Source organism: Dendrobates tinctorius, unplaced genomic scaffold, assembly GCF_039654945.1.
Source record: "Dendrobates tinctorius isolate UK_male_01 unplaced genomic scaffold, ASM3965494v1 ptg000019l, whole genome shotgun sequence".
Taxonomy (NCBI): domain Eukaryota; kingdom Metazoa; phylum Chordata; class Amphibia; order Anura; family Dendrobatidae; genus Dendrobates; species Dendrobates tinctorius.
In genome coordinates, this window is record NW_027361687.1 from 48390333 (window position 1) to 48412224 (window position 21892).

The 21892-nt window shown below is 45.3% G+C and overlaps 1 protein-coding gene across 1 annotated transcript in view; it reads left to right on the forward strand.

Annotated features, from left to right (window-relative positions):
- LOC141082912 (uncharacterized) overlaps positions 1-21892 on the forward strand; it is a 784035-nt gene that overhangs the window by 468427 nt on the left and 293716 nt on the right. Inside the window, exon 16 of the mRNA XM_073566962.1 lies at positions 4428-4598. Within this exon, the coding sequence (XP_073423063.1) occupies positions 4428-4598 (171 nt within the window). The remainder of the gene's footprint in view (positions 1-4427; positions 4599-21892) is intronic.

A 21892-nucleotide genomic window follows, 5' to 3' on the forward strand; every position in this document is an offset into this window, starting at 1 on the left:
CTGTTTTCAGCTGTCCTAACATAATTGCACAAGGGTATTCTAACCATCCATTAGCCTTCTTACACAGTTAGCAAACACAAAGTACCATAAGAACACTGGAGTGATGGTTGTTGGAAATGGGCCTCTATACACCTATGAAGATATTGTATTACAAACCAGACGTTTGCAGCTAGAATAGTCATTGTCATTTACCACATTAACAATGTATAGAGTATATTTCTGAATCATTTAATGTTATCTTTATTGGAAAAAAAAATGTGCTTTTCTTTAAAAAATAAGGAAATATCTAAGTGACCCTAAACTCTTGAATGGTAGTGTATGCAGGTAAACCACTGTTTGGGTGCAGGGCAGGGCTCGGAAGGGAAGGAGCGCCATTTGACTTTTCAGTGCAAAATTGGCTGGAATGAGATTGGACACCATGTTTTGTTTGGAGAGCCCCCACAAGTGACACCATTTTGGAAAGTAGACCCCCTAATGAACCTATATAGATGTGTGGTGAGCACTTTGAACCCCCAAGTGCTTCACAGAAGTTTATAATGTAGAGCCATAAAAATAAAGGTTCATATTTTTTTTCACAAAAATGATTTTTTTCGCCCCCAATTTTTTATTTTCCCAAGGGTAACAGGAGAAATTGGACCCCAAAGTTGTTGTGCAATGTGTTCTGAGTATGATAATACCCCATATGTGGGGGTAAACCACTGCTTGGGTGCATGGCAGAGCTCGGAAGGGAAGGAGCACCGTTTAACTTTTTCAACGCAGAATTAGCTGTAATTGAGATCAGACGCCATGTCGCATTTGGAGAGCCCCTGATGTGCCTAAACAGTGGAAAACCCCAATTCAAACTCCAACCCTAACCCAAACACACCCCTATACCTAATCCCAACCCTAACCACAAACCTAACCCTAACACACTTTTAACCCTAATCCCAACACTAACCCTAACTTTAGACCCAACCCTAACTTTAGCCTCAACCCTAACCCTAACTTTAGCCTTCCCCTAACGGGAAAATGGAAATGAATACTTTTTTTTGTTATTTTATTATTTTTCCCTAAGGGAGTGATAAAGGGGGTTTGATTAACTATTTTATAGTGGGTTTTTATGTTTGGCAGCTGTCTCACACTAAAAGATGCTTTTTATTGCAAAAAAAAGTTTTTCCATCTCATTATTTTGAGAGCTATAATTTTGCTATATTTTGGCCCACAGAGTCATGTAAGGTCTTGTTTTTCACGGGACAATTTGGCACTCTTTTCAGGAACATAACATTCTATGATCGCTTTTTTATTCCGATTTTTGTGAGGGAGAATGAACAAAAACAGCAATTCATGAATTTCTTTGGGGGGGGCGTTTATACTGTTCCTTGTGTAGTAAAATTGATAAAGAATTTTTAATTTTAGGGTCAGTGCAATGACAATGATACCGCATTTATTTTTTTTAATGTTTTGGCGCTTTTATACAATAAAAATTATTTTATGTAAAAAATAATTATTTTTGCATCGCTTTATTCTGAGAGCTATAACTTTTTTATTTTACTGGTGATGGAGCTGTATGGCAGCTTGTTTTTTGCGGGACAAGATGATATTTTCAGCGGTACCAAGTTTATTTATATCAGTTTTTTTGATTGCATGTTATTCAACTTTTTGTTCAGCGGTATGATGATAAAGCATTGTTTTTTTTGCCTTTTTAATGGTGTTCACTAAAAGGGTTAACTAGTTGGACAGTTTTATAGGTCGGGTCTTTACGGATGCGGCGATACTAAATATATGTATGTTTATTGTTTAGATTTTTTTATTCAAATATTTATTTATTGATGGAATAAATCTTGATTTTTTTTATTATTTTTAAAAAATATTTTTACAATTATTTAAACATTTTTTTTTATTTAATTCTTACTTTTACACTTTATCCCACTATGGGACACTCATTTTGTGCAGGCTGATTGCTTCTATAGCATGCAGATCTGCATGCAATAGAAGTTGTCAGTGCTGCAGTTTACACTCACCTGACAGACTTCCTGGTCATCACTGCACATGACAGGAAGTCTCTCAGGTCTGGAGACCCGGATGTCATCATGACAACATCAGATCTCCATGGCAGCGATCGGGACCCTGGGTCATGTCACGGGGTCTCCGATCCAAAGGCAGAGGGGCTATCAGCCCCTCTGCTGGCTCCGGAATGCTGTGATCATATTTGATCGCAGTGTTCCGGGGGTTAAAGTGCCGCGAGCGATCCGTGACCGTTCCTGGCACTTAGTGCCGGGTGTCAGCTGTGAGAATCAGCTGACACCCGGCTGGGATCAGCCACGCTCCCCCCGTGAGCGTGGCTGATCGCACATGACGTACTATCCCATCCATCGTCATATGGGCCCAGGGCACATGGACGAGATAGTACGTTCAATGGCAGAAAGGGGTTATTGTACACTCTGCACCCCATCTTGACTGAAAAAAAAAACCCAGAAATGTAGAAATTTTTGCAAATTTATTGAAAAAGAAAAACTGAAATGTCACATGGTCATAATTATTCAGACCCTTTGCTGAGACACTCATAATTAAGTCACATGCTGTCCATTTCCTTGTGATCCTCCTTGAGATGGTTATACTCCTTCATTGGAGTCCAGCTGTGTTTAAACTGATGCGACTTGATTTGGAAAGGCACACTCCTGTCTATATAAGAACTCACAGCTCACAGTGCATGTCAGGCCAAATGAGAATCATGAGGTCAAAAGAACTGGCCAAGGAGCTCAGAGACAGAAGTGTGGCAAGGCACAGATATGGCCAAGAATATTGTTGGAAGTGGATTATTCAGGATACTCTACAAGTGTGTGACAACAGAGCTTCTTTATTCTGGAACAGTATATGATAGGCTTAATAGATCAGGAATTAATCATTTGTGTGCCTCTATCTGTGCATCATCTACAGCAGGCTGCTTCTCTCATACACAGACACCGGAAAACAGCAAATACAGTCACATGCTCTCCCTGTGTGAGCCTCTGGAAGTTTTTTTTAACTTTATAAACAGAATACAAATCTAGCAACTAAACACTCATAGACAGGAATGGAGTTGTTGCACCAAACATATTCCAACAGTTTCAAAAGAATTTCTGCAGTTCTCAAGGTTACTAAGAGCACAGTGGCCTCCATAATCCTTAAATAAAAGAAGTTTGGGACCACCAGAGGTCTTACTAGACCTGGCCGTCCAGCCAAACTGAGCAATTGTGGGAGAAGAGCTTTGGTTAGAGAGGTAAAGAAGAACCCCAAGATCACTGTGGCTGAGCTCCACAGATGCAGTATTGAGATGGGAGAAAGTGCCACAAAGTCAGCTATCACTGCAGCCCTCCACCAGTCATGCCTTTATGGCAGAGTGGCCCAATGGAAGCCTCTCCTCAGTGCAAGACATATGAAAGCCCGCATAGAGTTTGCTATAAAACACATGAAGGACTCCCAGACTATGAGAAATAAGATTCTCTGGTCTGATGAGACAAAGATAGAATTTTTTGGTGTTAATTCTAAGCGGTATGTGTGGAGAAAACCAAGCACTGCTCATCACCTGCCCAGTACAATCCCAACAGTGAAACATGGTGGTGGCAGCATCATGCTATGGGATTGTTTTTAAGCTGCAGGGACAGGACTGGTTACAACTTAAGGAAACATGAATGCTGCCAAGTACAGAGATATCATGAATGAAAATCTCTTCCAGAGTGCTCTGAATCTCAGACTTGGCCTTAGGTTCACCTTCCAACAAGACAATGACCCTAAGCACAAAATAACAAAGGAGTGGCTTCAAAACAACTCTGTGACCATTCTTGATTGGCCCAGCCAGAGCCCTGACCTAAACCCAATTGATCATCTCTGGAGACCTGAAAATGGCTGGCCACCAATGTTCACCATCCAACCTGACGGAACCAAGGAAGATCTGTAAGGAAGAATGGCAGAGGATTCCCAAATCCAGGTGTGAAAAACTTGTTGCATCATTCCCAAGGAGACTCATGGCTGTACTAGCTCAAAAGCATGCTTCTGCTCAATACTGAGCAAAGGGTCTGAATACTTTTGACTATGTGATATTTCAGTTTTCCTTTTTTAATAAATTTGCAAAAATGTCTGCATTTCTGGTTTTTTTCAGTCAAGATTAGGTGCAGAGTGTACATTACTGAGAAAAGAAAATGAACTTTTTTGAATTCACCAAATGGCTGCAATGAAACAAAGAGTGAACAATTTCAAGAGGTCTGAATACTTTCTGTACCCACTGTATGTTTTATTTTTTTAATGAGGATATTGAGATATTGAGAAGTAATGGCGGACGTGTAAAAACTAAACGAGAAATGTGAAGAAGGTACCGATATCAACCAGTCAGGACTTTTATTTTTTGACAGTTACAACTTTTTGTATAATAATGCTCTGTGTACATGTCACTTATTTTCTTATTTTTACAGATTAGATGATAATGATCTACCGGACATTTCTTGCATCCAGTTGGCATCTGTAATAAGGAATAACTGGTCCCTGAACAAACTTGGCCTGTCTGATAACCATCTGTCTGGTCCTCACTTGAGTAACCTAATGGAGGCTCTGTCCAATCCAGACTGCAGGATAGAGGAATTACAGTGCGTATAACGCCGGGGTCAGACTTGCGAGAAACTCTGACTAGTCTCGCACATCAATACCCGGCACTCTTATCAGAGTGTTCAGCTTCAAAGAAATACATGCAGCTGAACGCTCCGATCAGATGCTGATCCAGAAAAGTAGGGCGAGTGTCATATGAGTACAATGCGATTTTTGTCACTTAGTATTGGTATGCAATTCGGTTTAAACATAGAAAATTACAGTATGTAAAAGACTATGTAATTTAAAATTAGTTTACAAACTAATGAAGCAATCTTACTGTATATTCAGATATAGATAGATGATAGAAATATATTAGATTTATTAGAGATACAGTAGATAGAATATATAGATATGCTATAGACATATAATTTCACAAGCCCCCTTCACATAATGTACTTGCACCCTTTAGTGCCTTTCATGTGGCACTATAGGGTGTTAGCCTTATTTAACCTGTTAAATAATTTAAAAAAATTTAAAAATTTACGTGGGGTTCTTCCTAAGGTAAAGCAGTCAGCTGGAGGCTGATGTTATCAGGCAGGGAAGGTTCCTGGTTATAGGACCTTTTCCAGCCTAAAAGTACAAGCCCATAGCCACCCTAGAATTGGCGCATCGCATGAGATGTGACAATTCTGGCACTTTGCCTGACTCTTCCCAATTGCCCTGGTGTGGTGACAATCAGGGTAATGGTAACTGGGGGTGGTATCTCCAGTGACTGTGAATAGCAGTAGTGATGAGCGAGCACTAAAATGTTGGGGTGCTCGTTGCTCTGGTCAAGCACATTGGAATACTTGACTAATGAGCCCAATGTTAGTCTATGGGAAATCCGAGCTTTTTTGCCGTGACCCCCCCTACCCCCCGGAGGTCTTTTTGGGGTATCAAAACATCAGAAATGTATTTGGGAACAGTGCACAAATGACATGGGAACCTCATGGGGATCGCCCCTGGTAGCATTTCTGACTCCTTGATCATTGCTGTGACCAATGTTGTCAGAGTGGGACGCCACTTTTACAGGCGCACACAAAAATATAAAAAAAACGAAACCAAAATTAATTTTACAGGGAAATATGTTAAGGGACATCCTTTCCAGGGAAATTTGTATGTAAGGCAAAAGAAATAACCCCCCCAAAAATGCTCCTCCACCACTTTGGCTATGTTCCCACGTAGTGTTTTTGATACGTTTTTCGTAACCTTTGCTTTCAACCAAAACAAATATATTTACTGGGAAATGTCATTGTAGCATTTAACAATCTTAGCTGGCCATGTGGTGTGTGACACATCAGACACATCTTGTATCATTTACAGTATGAAGGAGTAACTCTTAAAGTCAAAAAGCTTATTGTTATAGGGGCATCAGTCGGCATTACTATTCTTAAGGGCCTTTGTAAAACAGTGTGTCTCCTATACAGTTATTGCCTATGCATTGTGTGTGTGGAATGCCAAAAATTAGGACGCACCCCAATACCCCTTTCACGAGACGTACAGGAGTGCCTCCTGAAAAAATGTTCCCAGTATAAGAAAGTGGGTCTCCCATAGTGTTTGCCTATGCATTGAATGCAAGGGCTGCCTTGCCCCAAGTTACACTCACCCCAATAACCCTTTGAACAGACGTCTTGGATGGCCACATGAAACAAAAGTTCCCATTATTTTTCATTTGGTACTGCCATACCGCTAACCTATGCATCGAATGCAAGGCCCGCCCTGCCCCAAAGTTACATGCACCCCAATAAGCTTTTGAACACACGGACTGGATGGACACAGGAAAACCAAGTTCACATTATTCATTTGGTACTGCCATACTGTTAGCCTATGCATTGAATGCAAGGCTCGCCTTGCCCCAAAGTTACATGCACCCCAATAAGCCTTTGATCCCACTGACTGGATGTCCACAAGAAAACCAAGTTCACATTATTCTTTTGGTCCAGCCATCCAGCCATACTGTTAGCCTATGCATTGAATGCAAGGCCTGCCTTGCCACAAAGTTACACGCACCCCAATAAGCCTTTGAATCCCCGGACTGGATGGCCACGGGAAAACCAAGTTCACATTATTCATTTGGTACTGCCACACTGTTAGCCTATGCATTGAATGCAAGGCTCGCCTTGCCCCAAAGTTACACGCAGCCCAATAAGCTTTTGAATCCACGGACAGGATGGACACAGGTAAACCAAGTACACAGCCATACTGTTAGCCTATGCATTGAATGCAAGGCCCGCCCTGCATCAAAGTTACATGCATCACAATAACCCTTGGAACAGATGTAGAGGTTGGCCTCCTGAAAACAATGTTCACATTATTAGGAAGTGGGTCTCCCATAATGTTTGTTTGCCCATGCATTGAATGCAAGGCCTGCCAAAAATTAGGAGGCATGTGTAGGAAGGCCCCTTAAAAATTGTTTCCCATTATAAAGGAGCCGGTTTCCATTACTTGGAATGCCCATACACTAAGTGTATGGGCTGACAAACATTTCCCCCTGAGGGATACATATTTTTAAAAAAATTTTGATGGGCATCTTAAAGACCCTTTCAACAAACTAGAATGGCTGTAGCAGCACTGAACACTGTCCCCCTCATTTTCTAGTGCTGGTGGTCTGGTGGATGATGAGGATGAGAAGGAGGATGACACAAAATAGCCAAAATCAGGAAGCGTATACCCATGTGTGGGTGTCAAGAGGTGCATGGGAATACATCTCCCAAAAAAGACACTGTATTGGAGGTTATGTTTCGCTGTTATCATTCGGTGGTGTAGAGAAGTCTGGCCCAATTCAGCCCTTGTTCATTTTTATAAGAGTCAGCCTGTCAGCATTTTCAGTTGACAGGCGAATGAGCTTATCAGTTATAATTCCACCTGCGGCACTAAAAACCTGCTCTGACAAAACGCTTGTGGCAGGGCAGGCCAGGACCTCCAAGGCGTAGAGCCAGTTCATGCCACGTGTCCAGCTTGGATACCCAATAATTAAAAGGCACAGAGGAATCGCGGAGGACGTTCGTACGGTCAGCAAGGTACTCCCTCAGCATGTTCCAAAATATTCCATTCCTTGTGACATTACCCAGAGCCTCTGGTCCAGGGCGATGGGAGGGTCTGAGAAAATTCTCCCAGAACTTGGCCAGTGTTTCCCTGCCTCTGCTGCATTAGAGTTGTGTCTCTCTCGCCTGTACTCCTTGGTTCTCCAACGAACTGTGACGTCTGAAGCCAGCGTTTTTATATGGGAATTTTTTAATAATTCCGCAACAAGAGCCCTCTGGTACTGCACAATTTTAATAGACCTGTCTGTCTCTGGAAGAAGTGATTGAAAGTTCTCCTTGTAGCGTGGGTCTAGAAGTGTCACCAACCAGTAATGAGTGTCATCATAAAATTTCATAATGCGAGGGTCATGGGAAAGGCAGCGCAGCATAAAGTCAGCCATGTCTGCTAGACTGGTAACAGGCAAGCCTTCCGTGTCCTTACCAACAGGACGACTGACCATGTTGTCATCCTCCTCCTCCCTGTCCTCAGGCCATCCACGCTGAACAGATAGTATGACAGTTGTGGTTGTAGTACCGTCTATAGCACATGAAAGAAGCTCCTGTTCTTCCTCCTCCTCCTCCTCTTCCTCATTGTCAACCAATCCACGTTGGGATGACATGAGGCTGGGCTGTGTGTAATTACCTTGTATGCTTCCTTGCTCCATGTCCTCATGCTCTGCCTGCAATGCTTCCTTTTTCATTGTGAGCAGAGAGCTTTTCATAATGCAGAGAAGCAGGATGGTGACTGGAATTATGGCATCATCACCGCTCACCATCTTGGTGGATTCCTCAAAGTTTTGGAGGATGGTACATATGTCTGACATCCATGTCCACTCCTGAGGTCTTATGTGTGGAGTCTGACCTGAATAAAGACAGCCTTGTTGATGCTGGTAGTCAGCAACTGCCGTCTTCTGCTCACAAATCCTTTCCAACATATGCAGTGTAGAGTTCCAATGCTTGGGGACATCACACACCAGTTGGTGAGGCGGATGCTGCAATCGCTGCTGAAACATGGCAAGAGTAGCAGAAGCTGGAGCTGACTTTTGAAAATGGGCACACAGGCAGCATACTTTCACAAGCAGATCCGGTAGCTTTTGAGAAAATGTTGAACAACGAGGTTAAGCACATGGGCCAGGCATGGTACATGAGTGAGCTCGCCTCGTCACGGTTCTGAGACCAGGATCCGACCGTTGTCACACACGACCAAGCCTGGCTGTAGATTCAGTGGTGGCAGCCACACATTTGCCTGCTCATTTAGAGCTGTCCACAACTCTTCAGCATTGTGTGGTTTGTCACCTAAGAATATTAGCTTCAGTACAGCCTGTTGACGCTTGGCTGAGGCAGTGATGCAGTGTTTCCAGCTTGTGACTGATGTGTTCATTTCGGAGATGGAGGCTGAAGAGGAGGAGGAGGTGCAGGAGCTGTAGACTGTGGGGGCAACCCTGATTGAAGTAGGGCCCTCAATCCTCGGCATCGGGAGGATGTGTTCCATTCCAAGGTCCATCTGGGTCCCGGCTTCCACTATGTTAACCCAGTGTGCCATCAGCGAGATGCAGCGTCCCTGACCACAAGCGCTCGTCCACGTGTCCGTGGTTAGGTGGACTTTATCAGTAACAGCATTGTTCAGGGCACTTGTAATGTTGAGGGACACGTGCTTGTGTAATGCCGGGACGGCACACAGGGAGAAAAGTGGTGGCTGGGGACCGAGTATCTTGGGACGGCTGACGCCATCAGGTTGCGGAAAGCTTCCATCTCCACAAGCCTAAAAGTCAACAATTTGACCGCAAACAGATGAGAAATATGTGAATTTAGTACTGTGATCTGTGGGGCGTTGGCTGCGTATTTACGCTTGCGTTCCAATGACTCGGGTATGGACAACTGAAGGCTTCGCTGTGACGAGGACGTGGACGTGCTTGATGATGGTGGTAGTTCAGTGTGGTCAACGACAGGTGCAGAGCAGGAGGCATCTTCGCATGCACCATGGACAGGGGATTGGCTTGCATGCACAACAGTGGAAGAAGCAATGTTTTCACCCACAGACACTGTTCCTGGAGCTTGGGGTTTGGCCCACAAAGTCAGGTGCTATGCTGCCATGTGCCTAATCATGCTGGTGGTGGTCAGGCTGTTAGTTTTGCTACCCCTGCTGATGCAGGCATGGCAGGTGGTGAAGATGACCTGTTTGTGGTTGTCTGCAGAGTCTTTCAAAAACAACCAGACTCGGGAAGACCTAACAGTTGTACTGCCAACTTACTCATGCTGGTGTTACGAGGAACGGTGGCCCGCCGTCTGTTTGCGGCCAACGCACTGCTTCTTCCTGCCTGTTACTACTACCTGGTGCTACTTTTCCCTCCCCCTGTGTGCTGCTGTCCTCGCTCTGCATGTCCTCCTGCCAGGTTGGGTCAGTTACTGTATCATCCACCACCTCAGATTCCACTTCTGCACTTTGGTCCTCCTTTGACTTGCTGGCAATCGTGTCTCATCATTCATCGTCCACCTCTTGTGACACGTTCCCACCATTGCCTTCATGTGACCGTGTCTGCTCAAATATTTGGGCATTGCTTCATGAGATCTGCGATGAGCGAGAGGCCCGAATCTATAAATGCAAAGCTGAACAGCTCTTCAGAGTGTCCAAGTGTGGGATCAGTTGTCTCCAGGCACTCGGCATGAAGAAGGAGAATCAGGGTGAGGAATATGCGGTCCAGACTCATGGATACTCAGACTTGACCGTGTGGAAAACAGGGTGCTGTTGGTGGTGGAAAAGTGAGTGGAAACATCCGCTATCCAACCAACAACCTTTTGACACTGCTCTGGTTTCAATAGTGCTGTTCTGCGGTCCACTATGAATTCGGACAGGAAGGTCATGCTTGTAGATGTCATTGGACAATTTCAGCTTGCCCACAGCTTCAGCCTCGGCATGTATCATCACGTCCACTTCCCCGTCCCTTGCCACACACCTTGCCCATTTTAAATGGACTGAATTGGTAGCGAACTTGTATGTAATCCGTGTGCGGGAAAACATTTATTTTTGGTTATCAAACTGGTGTCAATAAAGAACCGTGTATAATATAGCATGGCACTACTACAGGGTGCACAAGTAGGTTACCCAAAGCAAAGTAAATAGTGAAAATAACTTGCCACTCAACTTAAGAAGTCCTTAATCAGAGGACAAATTTTTATTAATGTAGTCTGTACAACGTTTCGTCCTATATAGCCTTCCTCAGTCTGCAATATGAAATATCAACAAGCAAAATTACATAGAAAAAAATTATTAATCATGTCCTCATTTAGACATATTCAAGTTATAATTACAATATAATGTATACACAATGCAATGCCCCTGCCATACTGTGTGTTTACATGTCCATGTTTCTGGAATTGCATGTATGTTTCTAAGTAAGCTCAGTTATGGTACCATATATAAGCATTAACCTTGGTTCTGGTACTCTATTGATGTAGTAATCTAGATTCTGGTACAATATGTATGCGGTAAGCTTGGTTCTGTTTCCGTATCTAGTAGTAGACATAGTAAGCTCTGTTCTGTTCCCATATCTCTGTAGTAAGCTCTGTTCTGTTCCCATATCTCTGTAGTATGCTCTGTTCTGCTCCCATATCTCTGTAGTAAGCTCGGTTCTGCTCCCTTATCTCTGCAGTAACCTCCGTTCTGGTCCCATATCTCTGTAGTAAGCTCGGTTCTGCGCCTTTATTTCTGTAGTAAACTTGGTTCCGCATCCATAACTCTCTAGTAAGCTCCGTTTTGTTCCCATATCTCTGTAGTAAGCTTGATTATGCTCCCATATCTCTGTAGTAAGCTTGGTTCTGCTCCCGTATCTTTGTAGTAAGCTCCAGTCAGTTTCCTTGTCTACGTAGCAATCTTGGTTCCGGTCTTGTGTCTATGTAGTCATCTTGCTTCTGTTACAGTATCTATATAGGCAGCAAGCTGGGTTCTCCTCCCATATAAATGCCGCAAGCTCTGTTCTGTTCCCATATCTATGTACCAGCCTGTTTTTAAAGCTTGTTATCGCTGCTGCTTTAATGCCGCGGCCAGAGATAAGCAGGGCAAAAGCACCGCAACTGGAGGGTCACTGCCTTGTGATTGCCCTCCAGGCTGACAGGTGCCAGCCAGCCCCTGATACAGGCCACATATTGAAAAGCCTAGTTTCTCAGTCAAATGCCAGATCTACAGTCATATGCCAGATCTACAGTCATATGTTAAAATTTGGGCACCCCTATTAATGGTAACCTTTTTTCTTTATAACAATTTTGGTTTTTGCAACAGCTATTTCAGTTTCATATATCTAATAACTGATGGACTCAGTTATATTTCTGGATTCAAATGAGGTTTATTGTACTAACAGAAAATGTGCAATCTGCATTTAAACAAAATTTGACCAGTGCAAAAGTATGGGCACCCTTATCATTAACTTGTTTTGAACACTCCTAACTACTTTTTACTGACTTCCTGAAGCACTAAATTGGTTTTGTAACCTCATTGAGTTTTGAACTTCATAGCCAGGTGTATCAAATCATGAGAAAAGGTATTTAAGGTGGCCAGTTGCAAGTAGTTCTCCTGTTTGATTCTCCTATAAGAGTGGCATCATGGGCTCCTCAAAACAACTCTCAAATGATCTAAAAACCAAGATTATTCAACATAGCTTTTCAAGGGAAGGATACAAAAAGTTGTCTCAGAGATTTAACCAGTCAGTTTCCACTGTGAGGAACATAGTAAGGAAATGGAAGAACACAGGTACAGTTCTTGTTAAGCCCAGAAGTGGCAGGCCAAGAAAAATATCAGAAAGGCAGAGAAGAAGAATGGTGAGAACAGTCAAGGACAATCCACAGACCACCTCCAAAGACTTGCAGCATCATCTTGCTGCAGATGGTGTCACTGTGCGTCGGTCAACAATACAGCGCACTTTGCACAAGGAGAAGCTGTATGGGAGAGTGATGCGAAAGAAGCCGTTTCTGCAAGCACACCACAAACAGAGTCGCCTGAGGTATGCAAAAGCACATTTGGACAAGCCAGTTACATTTTGGAAGAAGGTCCTGTGGACTGATGAAACAAAGATTGAGTTGTTTGGTCATACAAAAAGGCGTTATGCATGGAGGCTAAAAAACACAGCATTCCAAGAAAAACACTTACTACCCACAGTAAAATTTGGTGGAGGTTCCATCATGCTTTGGTGCTGTGTGGCCAATGCCGGCATCGGGAATCTTGTTAAAGTTGAGGGTCACATGGATTCAGCTCAGTATCAGCAGATTCTTGACAATAATGTGCAAGAATCAGTGACGAAGATACGCAGGGGATGGATATTTCAGCAAGACAATGATCCAAAACACCGCTCCAAATCTACTCAGACATTCATGCAGAGGAACAATTACAATGTTCTGGAATGGCCACCCCAGTCCCCAGACATGAATATCATTGAACATCTGTGGGATGATTTGAAGCGGGCTGTCCATGCTCGGCGACCATCAAACTTAACTGAACTGGAATTGTTTTGTAAACAGGAATGGTCACAAATACCTTTATCCAGGATCCAGGAACTCATTAATAGCTACAGGAAGCGAATAGAGGCAGTTATTTTTGCAAAAGGAGGATCTACGAAATATTAATGTCACTTTTATGTTGAGGTGCCCATACTTTTGCACCGGTCAAATTTTGTTAAAATGCAGATTGCACATTTTCTGTTAGTACAATTAACCTCATTTGAATCCAGAAATATAACTGAGTCCATCAGTTATTAGATATATGAAACTGAAATAGCTGTTGCAAAAACCAAAATTGTTATAATGAAAATAGGTTAACATTAATAGGGGTGCCCAAACTTTAACATATGACTGTATCTGTGGCCTACAAATTGTGCCATTTGAGAGCTACATTCCACTGTATTTGCTCTCTGTGACCATATTTGTGTACACAGTTTTGGGGTACAAATTGTAAAAATACAGGCCACATATTCAACAGTGTGGTATCTCCGTCAGACGCCTACGCCTGATCTATCTGTGGGCAACAAATTGTGGCATTTCAGGCCCATTCTCCTTTTTTGCTATGTCTTACCCTAGTTATTAGTGAAAATAACTTGGCACTCAACTTAAGATGTCCTTAATCAGAAGACAAATTTTTATTAATGCAGTCTTTACAACGTTTCGGCCTAGATGGCCTTCCTCAGTCTGCAATATGAAATATCAACAAGCAAAATTACATAGAAGAAAATTATTAATCATGTCCTCATTTAGACATATTCAAGTTAGAATTTCAATATAATTATACACATGTATTAATGCACAGAAAACAAGTTGATAACACATTAGCACAGTGTTCAGGGAGAACCAGGTGGAAGAATTGAGAAGTGAAAAAAATGAAAAAGACTGCTTAAAAATTGGTGGATAAGCAATGAAGCTTTGTATCAGCTCTTAGTATAAATTCTGTGTAAAATAATGTAAATCAATCAGAGGGGTTGATTCATTAGTGAGGAGGAGAGAAAAAAAAAGGTTGAAAGTACCTGTGGTAAGGAGTATAGAAAGTGTCAGCTCTCTGTATTAAGATGGTTTCTAAATAGAGCAATATGATCCATGAGATAAGATGGTGAATAAGGGCCCCGGCACACATAGTGATCTCGCTAGCGAGATCGCTGCTGAGTCACAAGTTTTGTGACGCAACAGCGATCTCACCAGTGAGATCGCTGTGTGTGACAGCGATCAGCGACCGCCCCCCCCCCCTGCCGGTATCGCTGATCGCGCTTGGAAAGCCCTGGACATTTCTTTGATCGCTGGTCTCCCGCTGGCCCTCAAGCATCGCTGCGTGTGACAGGCGGGAGACCAGCGATCAGCTGGTAACTAAGGTAAACGCAGGGTTTCTAAGCACCGTGCAGTGCCTAGAAACCCTCTGTGAACCTTAGTTACCAGCGCGCTGATGCAGGGAGCTGATAACTAAGGTACACATCGGGTTTCTAAGTGACGCATGTCCCTTAGAAACCCGATGTGTACCTTAGTTACCAGCTCCCTGCATCAGCGCGCTGGTAACTAAAGTACACAGTGGGTCACCCTCCCAGGGCTGTGGGGTACTCGGTACCGGGCCGGTGTCAGGGGGATGTGTCACAGCAGCAGTGACCCGGTCCGTGGCCCTGGGCGCCCAAGTAATGGTGGGTTAATGTAATGGGTTATATGAATAGTTCGTGACGCCACCTGTGGTGTTCGGCAAGTGTGGTGTTAGGCCGACGCTGCATGCAGATGCTCTGGGACTGATGGTGTGTGCAGCATAGATGATGCAGCTCCCCACAGGTGGAGCTGTAGTCCCAGGGCAGTGTAGATGAGGTGCTTGAGGAGAGGCACAAGCGATGTAGAAACTGGTACCCAGATGTAGCAGTGCTGATTGTGTTGGCGCGAGAATGAATGGAGGACACCAGAGCTGGAAGTTCCAAAGCTTTACTCACAGTCCGTAGTGCACACAGGTGCCTGCCTCCGTGCCGTGTCCTCCGGGGCAGAGACTCAGCCAACCTCCCGGCAAGATGGAATGCTCCCTTCCAACACTCCGCCAACATGTGCCTTCCTGAACGTCTCCTCTATTGCGCCTTGTAGTGTGAAGTACTCCAGTACTAAATTACCCTGAAGTGCCTCCTGACAGATGTTCCCAAGAACTCTACTTGTATGACAGACAGCTGTAGCCTGATCAGGGATCTCCCTCTCCGGAGTCCCGGCTCTCTATCCGTGTTGCTGTTGGGTCCCAAGTCATAGTTGGGAGTAGTGCATTTACAGCCCGCTACTCCACCGGTGTCTGCTGCAGAACCATTAGTGTTCGTACAACCTCGGGGACCGGGCCCCGGCCTTGCGCTGGAACCTTTAGCCAGGGTTCTCTCTCCAACCCACGTCCTCTCTGTTCCCTTCTCTCCTTCGTTCCGTACTTGTCTCTCTCTTATGGAAGTTTAAGTTACAGGTCTACGTCTTTCTCCTTCTTTCCTTTCCCGTGCCAGCTGGCCCAGATCACTGGGGCAGCTGCAGCACTCCTTCCTCCATCCTTCCTTCCAGGGATCCTCACTCCTCTCTGAGGGACTGTCCTGTCCTACTCCGCCTGCCCTCTTAACAGACTGACCTCTAATCCTACACTTTCCCCATCCTTTTATGTATCTTAACTCCACCCACCTCACAGAACATCTCGTGTTTCGAAGCAGGGAACCACAAAAGGTGCTCTGCTACCCTCTGAGCCATGAGCTGCAATGTGGCCCTGCTGAACTATCCTGTGTGTGGGGTGCAGGTGTTGGAGTGCGGTTAGGAGCTCCCACCTTACCTCGACGTCGCTGGTGCTGATCGCTGGTGAAGCTGTCTGTATGGCAGCTCACCAGCAATCACATAGTGACTCACCAGCGATCCTGACACGTTGATATCATTGTCGGGATCGCTGGTGAGTCGCTATGTGTGACGGTACCCTAAGTGTGTATCTACACCTCATAGGGAGATAATTACCTGTGAATAGGCTTTGTTGCTATATATCAGGTCCCTGCAATATTCAAAGGCGGAGAGGAATGAATAGATCAAACCCCCATATAAGGAAAAAAGAAAGTTGTGCATAATTATAAAAGGCATTTACATGCCAATGTTAGGTTGATGCACTTGGGTCGCCCTCCCAGGGCTGTGGGGTACTCGGAGCGGGCCTGTTTTTTGTGTGGTCAGCCAGCCCCGGCTGGGGCTGTGCTGAATTTCCAGTCTTATTTATCTGTATTTGCCAATTTGCTTTTTGTCCCTTATTAAATTGGCCTCTTTTTGCTCCGTCTCAGAATATTTCAGAGTGCTGATATAGTGGGAGAAGTCTAGTGACTTCAGGGTTAATTTTGTTATCAGATGTGTTGGACATTATTTTGGTAGGGTGTTTTGGCAGATTGCAGACAGTGGCTTTCCTTTCCTGTCCTTTCTAGTTAGTCGGGCCCCATCGTTTGCTCAGCCTATTTTCCTGCCTGTGTTTGTGTTTTCATCTTGCTTCACCGTCAATACATATGTGGGGGCTGTCTATTCCTTTGGGGTCTGCTCTGGGGCAGTTAGTTTTCCCTTTTCTTGCTTTAGGTTTATGTAATCCTCCGGCGGTGACGAGGCGTCTAGGAACATCGTAGGAACGCTCCACTGCTACTGTTAGTTGTGTGGTTAAGATCAGGGATCTGCAATCTGCATAGTTACCAACCTCTCTGGTTTTCTGGGACTTAGCTTTTTGTTGTTCCTCCTCGGTGACCCATTCATAACAGCACACCTTGGTATTGTCAAAGTTTAGGGGTAAAATGGTGTAAAGTTCAGCTTCCCATTGGTCATCCAATTTATGCAATCTTCTTTTTCTTTTTAAGACTTGCTCTCCTGGTGACAAGGGAACTGCAGGTGCATGCTGATTGTAGTGCCTTTCTTGCTTTTGTCTTGCCTGAGCTAGACTCTCTTCCACACACTCTTGTATTCTTCTGTACCGTTGTTGTCTTTCTGTATCCCAGTCAGCATCTGGTGACGTTACTTCAGGTGTCAGGACTCCCATGTCCAAATCAATAGGCAGCTTACTAGGCCTTGCTCTCATTAAGTAGGCTGGGGTACAGTTGGTGGAGTTCACTGGAATATGGTTGTAGAGGTCTACCAGATCTGGCAACTTTTCTGGCCACAGATTCCTCTCCTCCAAAGGCAATGTCTTCAGTAGGTCAATCACTACCTGGTTCATCTTCTCACACATGCCATTGGTCTGTAGATGATAAGGGGTTGTCCTGATCTTCTTGCAACCATACAAGTTACAGAATTCCTGGAACACTTCTGCCTCGAAAGCTGGACCTTGATCTGTAAGCACTTGCTCAGGATATCCATGTGGTCTACAGAAGTGCTGTTGGAATGCTCTGGCTGCTGTTCTGGCTGTTTGATCTTTGACAGGCACAACTACTAGGAATCTTGAGTAGTGGTCAACGATGGTAAGAGCATAGATGTAGCCTGTCCGGCTTGGAACCAGCTTCACATGGTCCAGGGCTACCAACTCGAGTGTCTGTTTGGTTACTATTGGCTGTAGAGGAGCTCTCTGGCTGTCTCGATCCTTTCTGCGCAGGTTACATTGTCCACACTCCTGCCACCACTTTTCAATGGCTTTCCTCATACCAGCCCAGTAGAACCTCTCCCGGAGCAATGCTTCCAACTTCTTCCATCCGAAGTGTCCAGCTCCATTGTGGTATGCTTCCAAGACCATTGATGCCTCTCTCTTTGGGACTACTACCTGCCAGACCAGCTCATGAGTGCAGGCATTGATACTCCTCCGACACAGCTTTCCCTCATAGATGGACAGCCGACCTCTTTCCTTCCACAACTGCTGGGTTTCTTTCAGAGCATCCGACTCTGGGCGTGAGTCAGCTTGTGACAGTAGCTCCTTCACCAGGCGGACTGCGGGGTCATCATCCTGAATTTCTGCCCAGTCATGATGGGGCAATGGATTTAAGGTGACCTCTTTCAAGCCAGATCTTCTGTTTCTCACCCCTTGAGCACGTTGGGCCGCAAGTGGCCGGTGGAAGGGAGGCAACTCTATTTCTTCAAGAGCCTCAGGGTCTTCTCCTGCATCCGGCAGATTAGGCATTCTGGACAGCGCATGAGCATTGGCATTCTTGTGCCCGGCTCGATCCTTGATGGGGAATTCATAGTTAGACAGCCGAGCCATCCATCGCTGCTCCAGTGCACCTAGTTTCGCAGTTTCCAAGTGGGTCAACGGATTGTTGTCCGTGAAGATAGTAAACTTGGCTGAAGCTAGGTAATGCTTGAACCTTTCAGTGACAGCCCAGACTATGGCAAGGAACTCCAGCTTGAAGGAACTGTAGTTGTCAGGGTTCCTTTCAGTGGGGCGCAGCTTCCTGCTGGCGCAGGATATCACTCTTTCTTTTCCGTTCTGTACCTGTGACAGCACTGCTCCCAGTCCCATGGTGCTGGCATCGGTGTACAACACGAAGGGCTTGTCATAATCTGAGTAGGCCAGAACTTCATCTCCTGTGAGAGCCATCTTCAGTCGGGTGAAGGATCTCTCCAACTCCTCAGTCCATTCAAATGTGGAATTCTTCTGTTTGGTTTTCTTGGACTGCCCCACCAGAAGATTTTGCATAGGGGTGGCTATTTCGGTAAAGCCCTTGATGAATCTTCGGTAGTAGCCTACCAACCCGAGAAATTGGCGTACTTCATGGAGGTTGCTGGGCTTCGGCCAGTCCCGGATGACTGACTTTGTCTGGATCTGGTGCCACACCTTCACTCACCACATGTCCGAGGTACTGTATCTTGGGCTTCAGGAGGTGGCATTTGGAAGGCTTCACCTTCAGGCCAAAATTGGACAAAGCTTCAAACACCTCAGCCAGGTGTTCCAGAAGGTCTTCATAAGTCTTGGAGAAAACAATCACATCATCAAGGTACAACAGGACTGTTTCAAAGTTCATGTGTCCCAGGCAGCACTCCATCAGCCGTTGAAATGTTCCTGGGGCAGTGCAGAGCCCGAATGGCATGTAGTTGAACTCAGAGTGGTAAATGCTGTTTTCTCCTTGTCTGCCTCTGCCACGGAAACCTGCCAATACCCACTAGCGAGATCCAAGGCGGAAAAGTAGTTAGCAGTTTTAAATGCAGCTAATGATTCCTCAATTCTAGGTAATGGGTAGGCATCTTTATGTGTAATCAACACACATTCTCATGGTACCATCCTTTTTCTTTACAAAAACTATTGGAGCTGCACAGGAGCTACAACTGACTCTGATAACCCCAGCTTCCTTCATCTCTCTCAACATACTCTTAGCACATTGGTATTGCGTTGGGGGTATAGGCCGATACCTTTCTTTAATGGGTGGATGATCTCCAGTGGGGATATGATGTTGAACCCCTTTTGCCTGCCCAAAATCTAGTGGGTGTTTGCTGAGTACCTGCTCATATTCTTGGGTCACTCTGTAAACCCCATTTTTCTGGTATGGAGGTGTAGAGTCAGTCCCCACCTGCAGTTGCTGGCACCACTCCTCTAGCTGCTTTCCAGAGCCATTGTCCTCCACCTGGTCGGATGAGACCAAGGGCTCTGCTGCCTGCAATGAGTTGTTTTTAACAGTGAGCAGCTTAGCAACTGTGGCGTACCGAGGTATTGTGGTCTCCTCCTCCCCACAATTCAAAAGGCGTACAGGTACTCTCCCTTTTCGTACATCAACTACCTCTCTGGCTGTCAGGACAGTGGGCCTGCTATCAGAGTATACTGGTTCTACCAATGCCTGGTAATCTCTCCCTCTGAGACCTATAGCTGCCCGACACCAAATCAACATTTCACACCTGGGGGGTTTTGCAATGGGAAAAGCATCACTCACTCTGACGCTGCCAATTTCTTCACCAGAGAGTTCTACCTGTTGTCTTTGCATCAGGGCTCTGATCTCCTTCTGCAGGACTCGTTGTTCACTGGAACCAGCAGTCTCAGCCACCTGTTGCAACAAGACAATAACCTCAGAAAGACAATTTTCAATTACATTGGTACCAAGAGTCATCATGGAATTACATTCTCCTTGATCTATATCCACAACTATCAGACCTTGAGATTTTAGTTCTACCCGACCCACTTTAACAGTAATCTCTTTACATCCTATCTGCGGAAAAGACTGACCATTACTGGCAACTACTGTCAGTTCATCAGTTGGGCCACGGGTAAGTTCAGAATCAGCCCAATACCTCTTGTAGAGAATGTACGGCATAGTGGTCACCAGGGAGCCAGTGTCCCGCAAAGCGTTCATGGGGATGCCATCAATCACCACAGGGAGGATCGGTCTCCCTCCAACATACTCCCCGCATCATGTTCCCACATGCTTTATGCATCCATTAGCCCTCTGTGTCTGTACTGTTACACACTTAACATTATGGCTGGTCCATACAATCAGGGCAACTGTTACCACCCACCTTTCGTGTCTACCTCTTTCCTCATAGATTGTAAGCTTGCAAGCAGGGCCCTCTTTCCTCTTGGTATTTGTTATAATCTATGTGATTATTGTTATGCTGTAATGTCTATTGTCTGTACAAATCCCCTCTGAAATGTAAAGTGCTGCGGAATATGTTGGCGCTATAGAAATAAAATGTATTATTATATTTATTATTATTATACTTGGCTCTCCAGTTCTTTGGGCCTGGGGATCCTATTCCTGGGGGTTGGCCCTCTGCCCCAGGGGTTGCTCGTTTAAATGACAGTACCTGGCGATGTGGCCTGGCCTGTGACAGTTACGACAGATGGGGCGTTCATCCTGGTCATAGCGATCGTTGGTTCTCCCTCGGAGTGGCGGAATCCTCTTCTTCCGGAGCCACAGGACATCCTCTGGACTAGAAGCCAGCTGGATATTCTCCTTGGAGGACACTTGCAGGGACTGCACAGTTTTAGTAAGTGCAGCCATTCCTTTAGTCAACTCCTGGACTTGAAGATGCAGTTCTTCAGTTGGATCTTTAGCCAGAGTCTGTGCATCAGCCTCCACAGGGATGGAAGGGAAGATGTTGCCTCCTGGTGGTAGGTGATTGCTGGGCGTCTCAGGGGCGCTGGACGGCTGTCAGTTGGCTCCTGCAGTACCCGAATAGCCCTGTCCTTGAAATTAGCAAAGTCCAGATCAGGGTCTTGTAGGGTTATGATGCGCAACTGTCCTCTGTGTGTACTGGATAGGAGTCCTTCAATGAACTGCTCCTTTAACAGTTTGTCCTCCTCTTTCACACTGTCAGGGTCAACTTGCTTAACTGCTCGCAGCGCCTCCTGCAGGTTAAGAGCATAGTCCCTTATACTGTCCTGCGCTTCCTGTTTACATCCAAAGAATCGCATCTTGATTTCAGCTGCAGTGCTGGTGTCAAAGGTGCTTCTCAGCTTGGCTAGAATCTTTTTAACAGACTCTTTATCAGTGACCTGCCAGGCTTTCACCTCTCTCTGTGCTGCACCGGTTAGTTGTCCAATAAGGATGTGCACTTTCTGGCTTTCAGACAGGGGGTATACTTCAAACAAACTGTACAGTCTCTCTTTGAATTCACTCAGGGTATGTGACTCCCCTGAATACTGCGGTAGACATGCTGCTCCCGGAAGGTAGGGCATAGACAGTGGCATTATGGGGACTGCTGCGGTGGGCGCTACTCCCTTGCGGTGTGGAGGGGTTGGCGGCGGCGTCCGCCGCTGCATTGCTGTGTGGCGCGGATATTCTTTTCCCCCCCTAGTTAATGTTAGCCAGGGCCGGGGGTTGTGTGAGCTTACCAGCAGATGCTTCGCAGGCCCGATGCTCTGGGCTGCAGGACTCAGCTCCTCCCACCTCGCGCGCTTTTTCCTCTTCCCG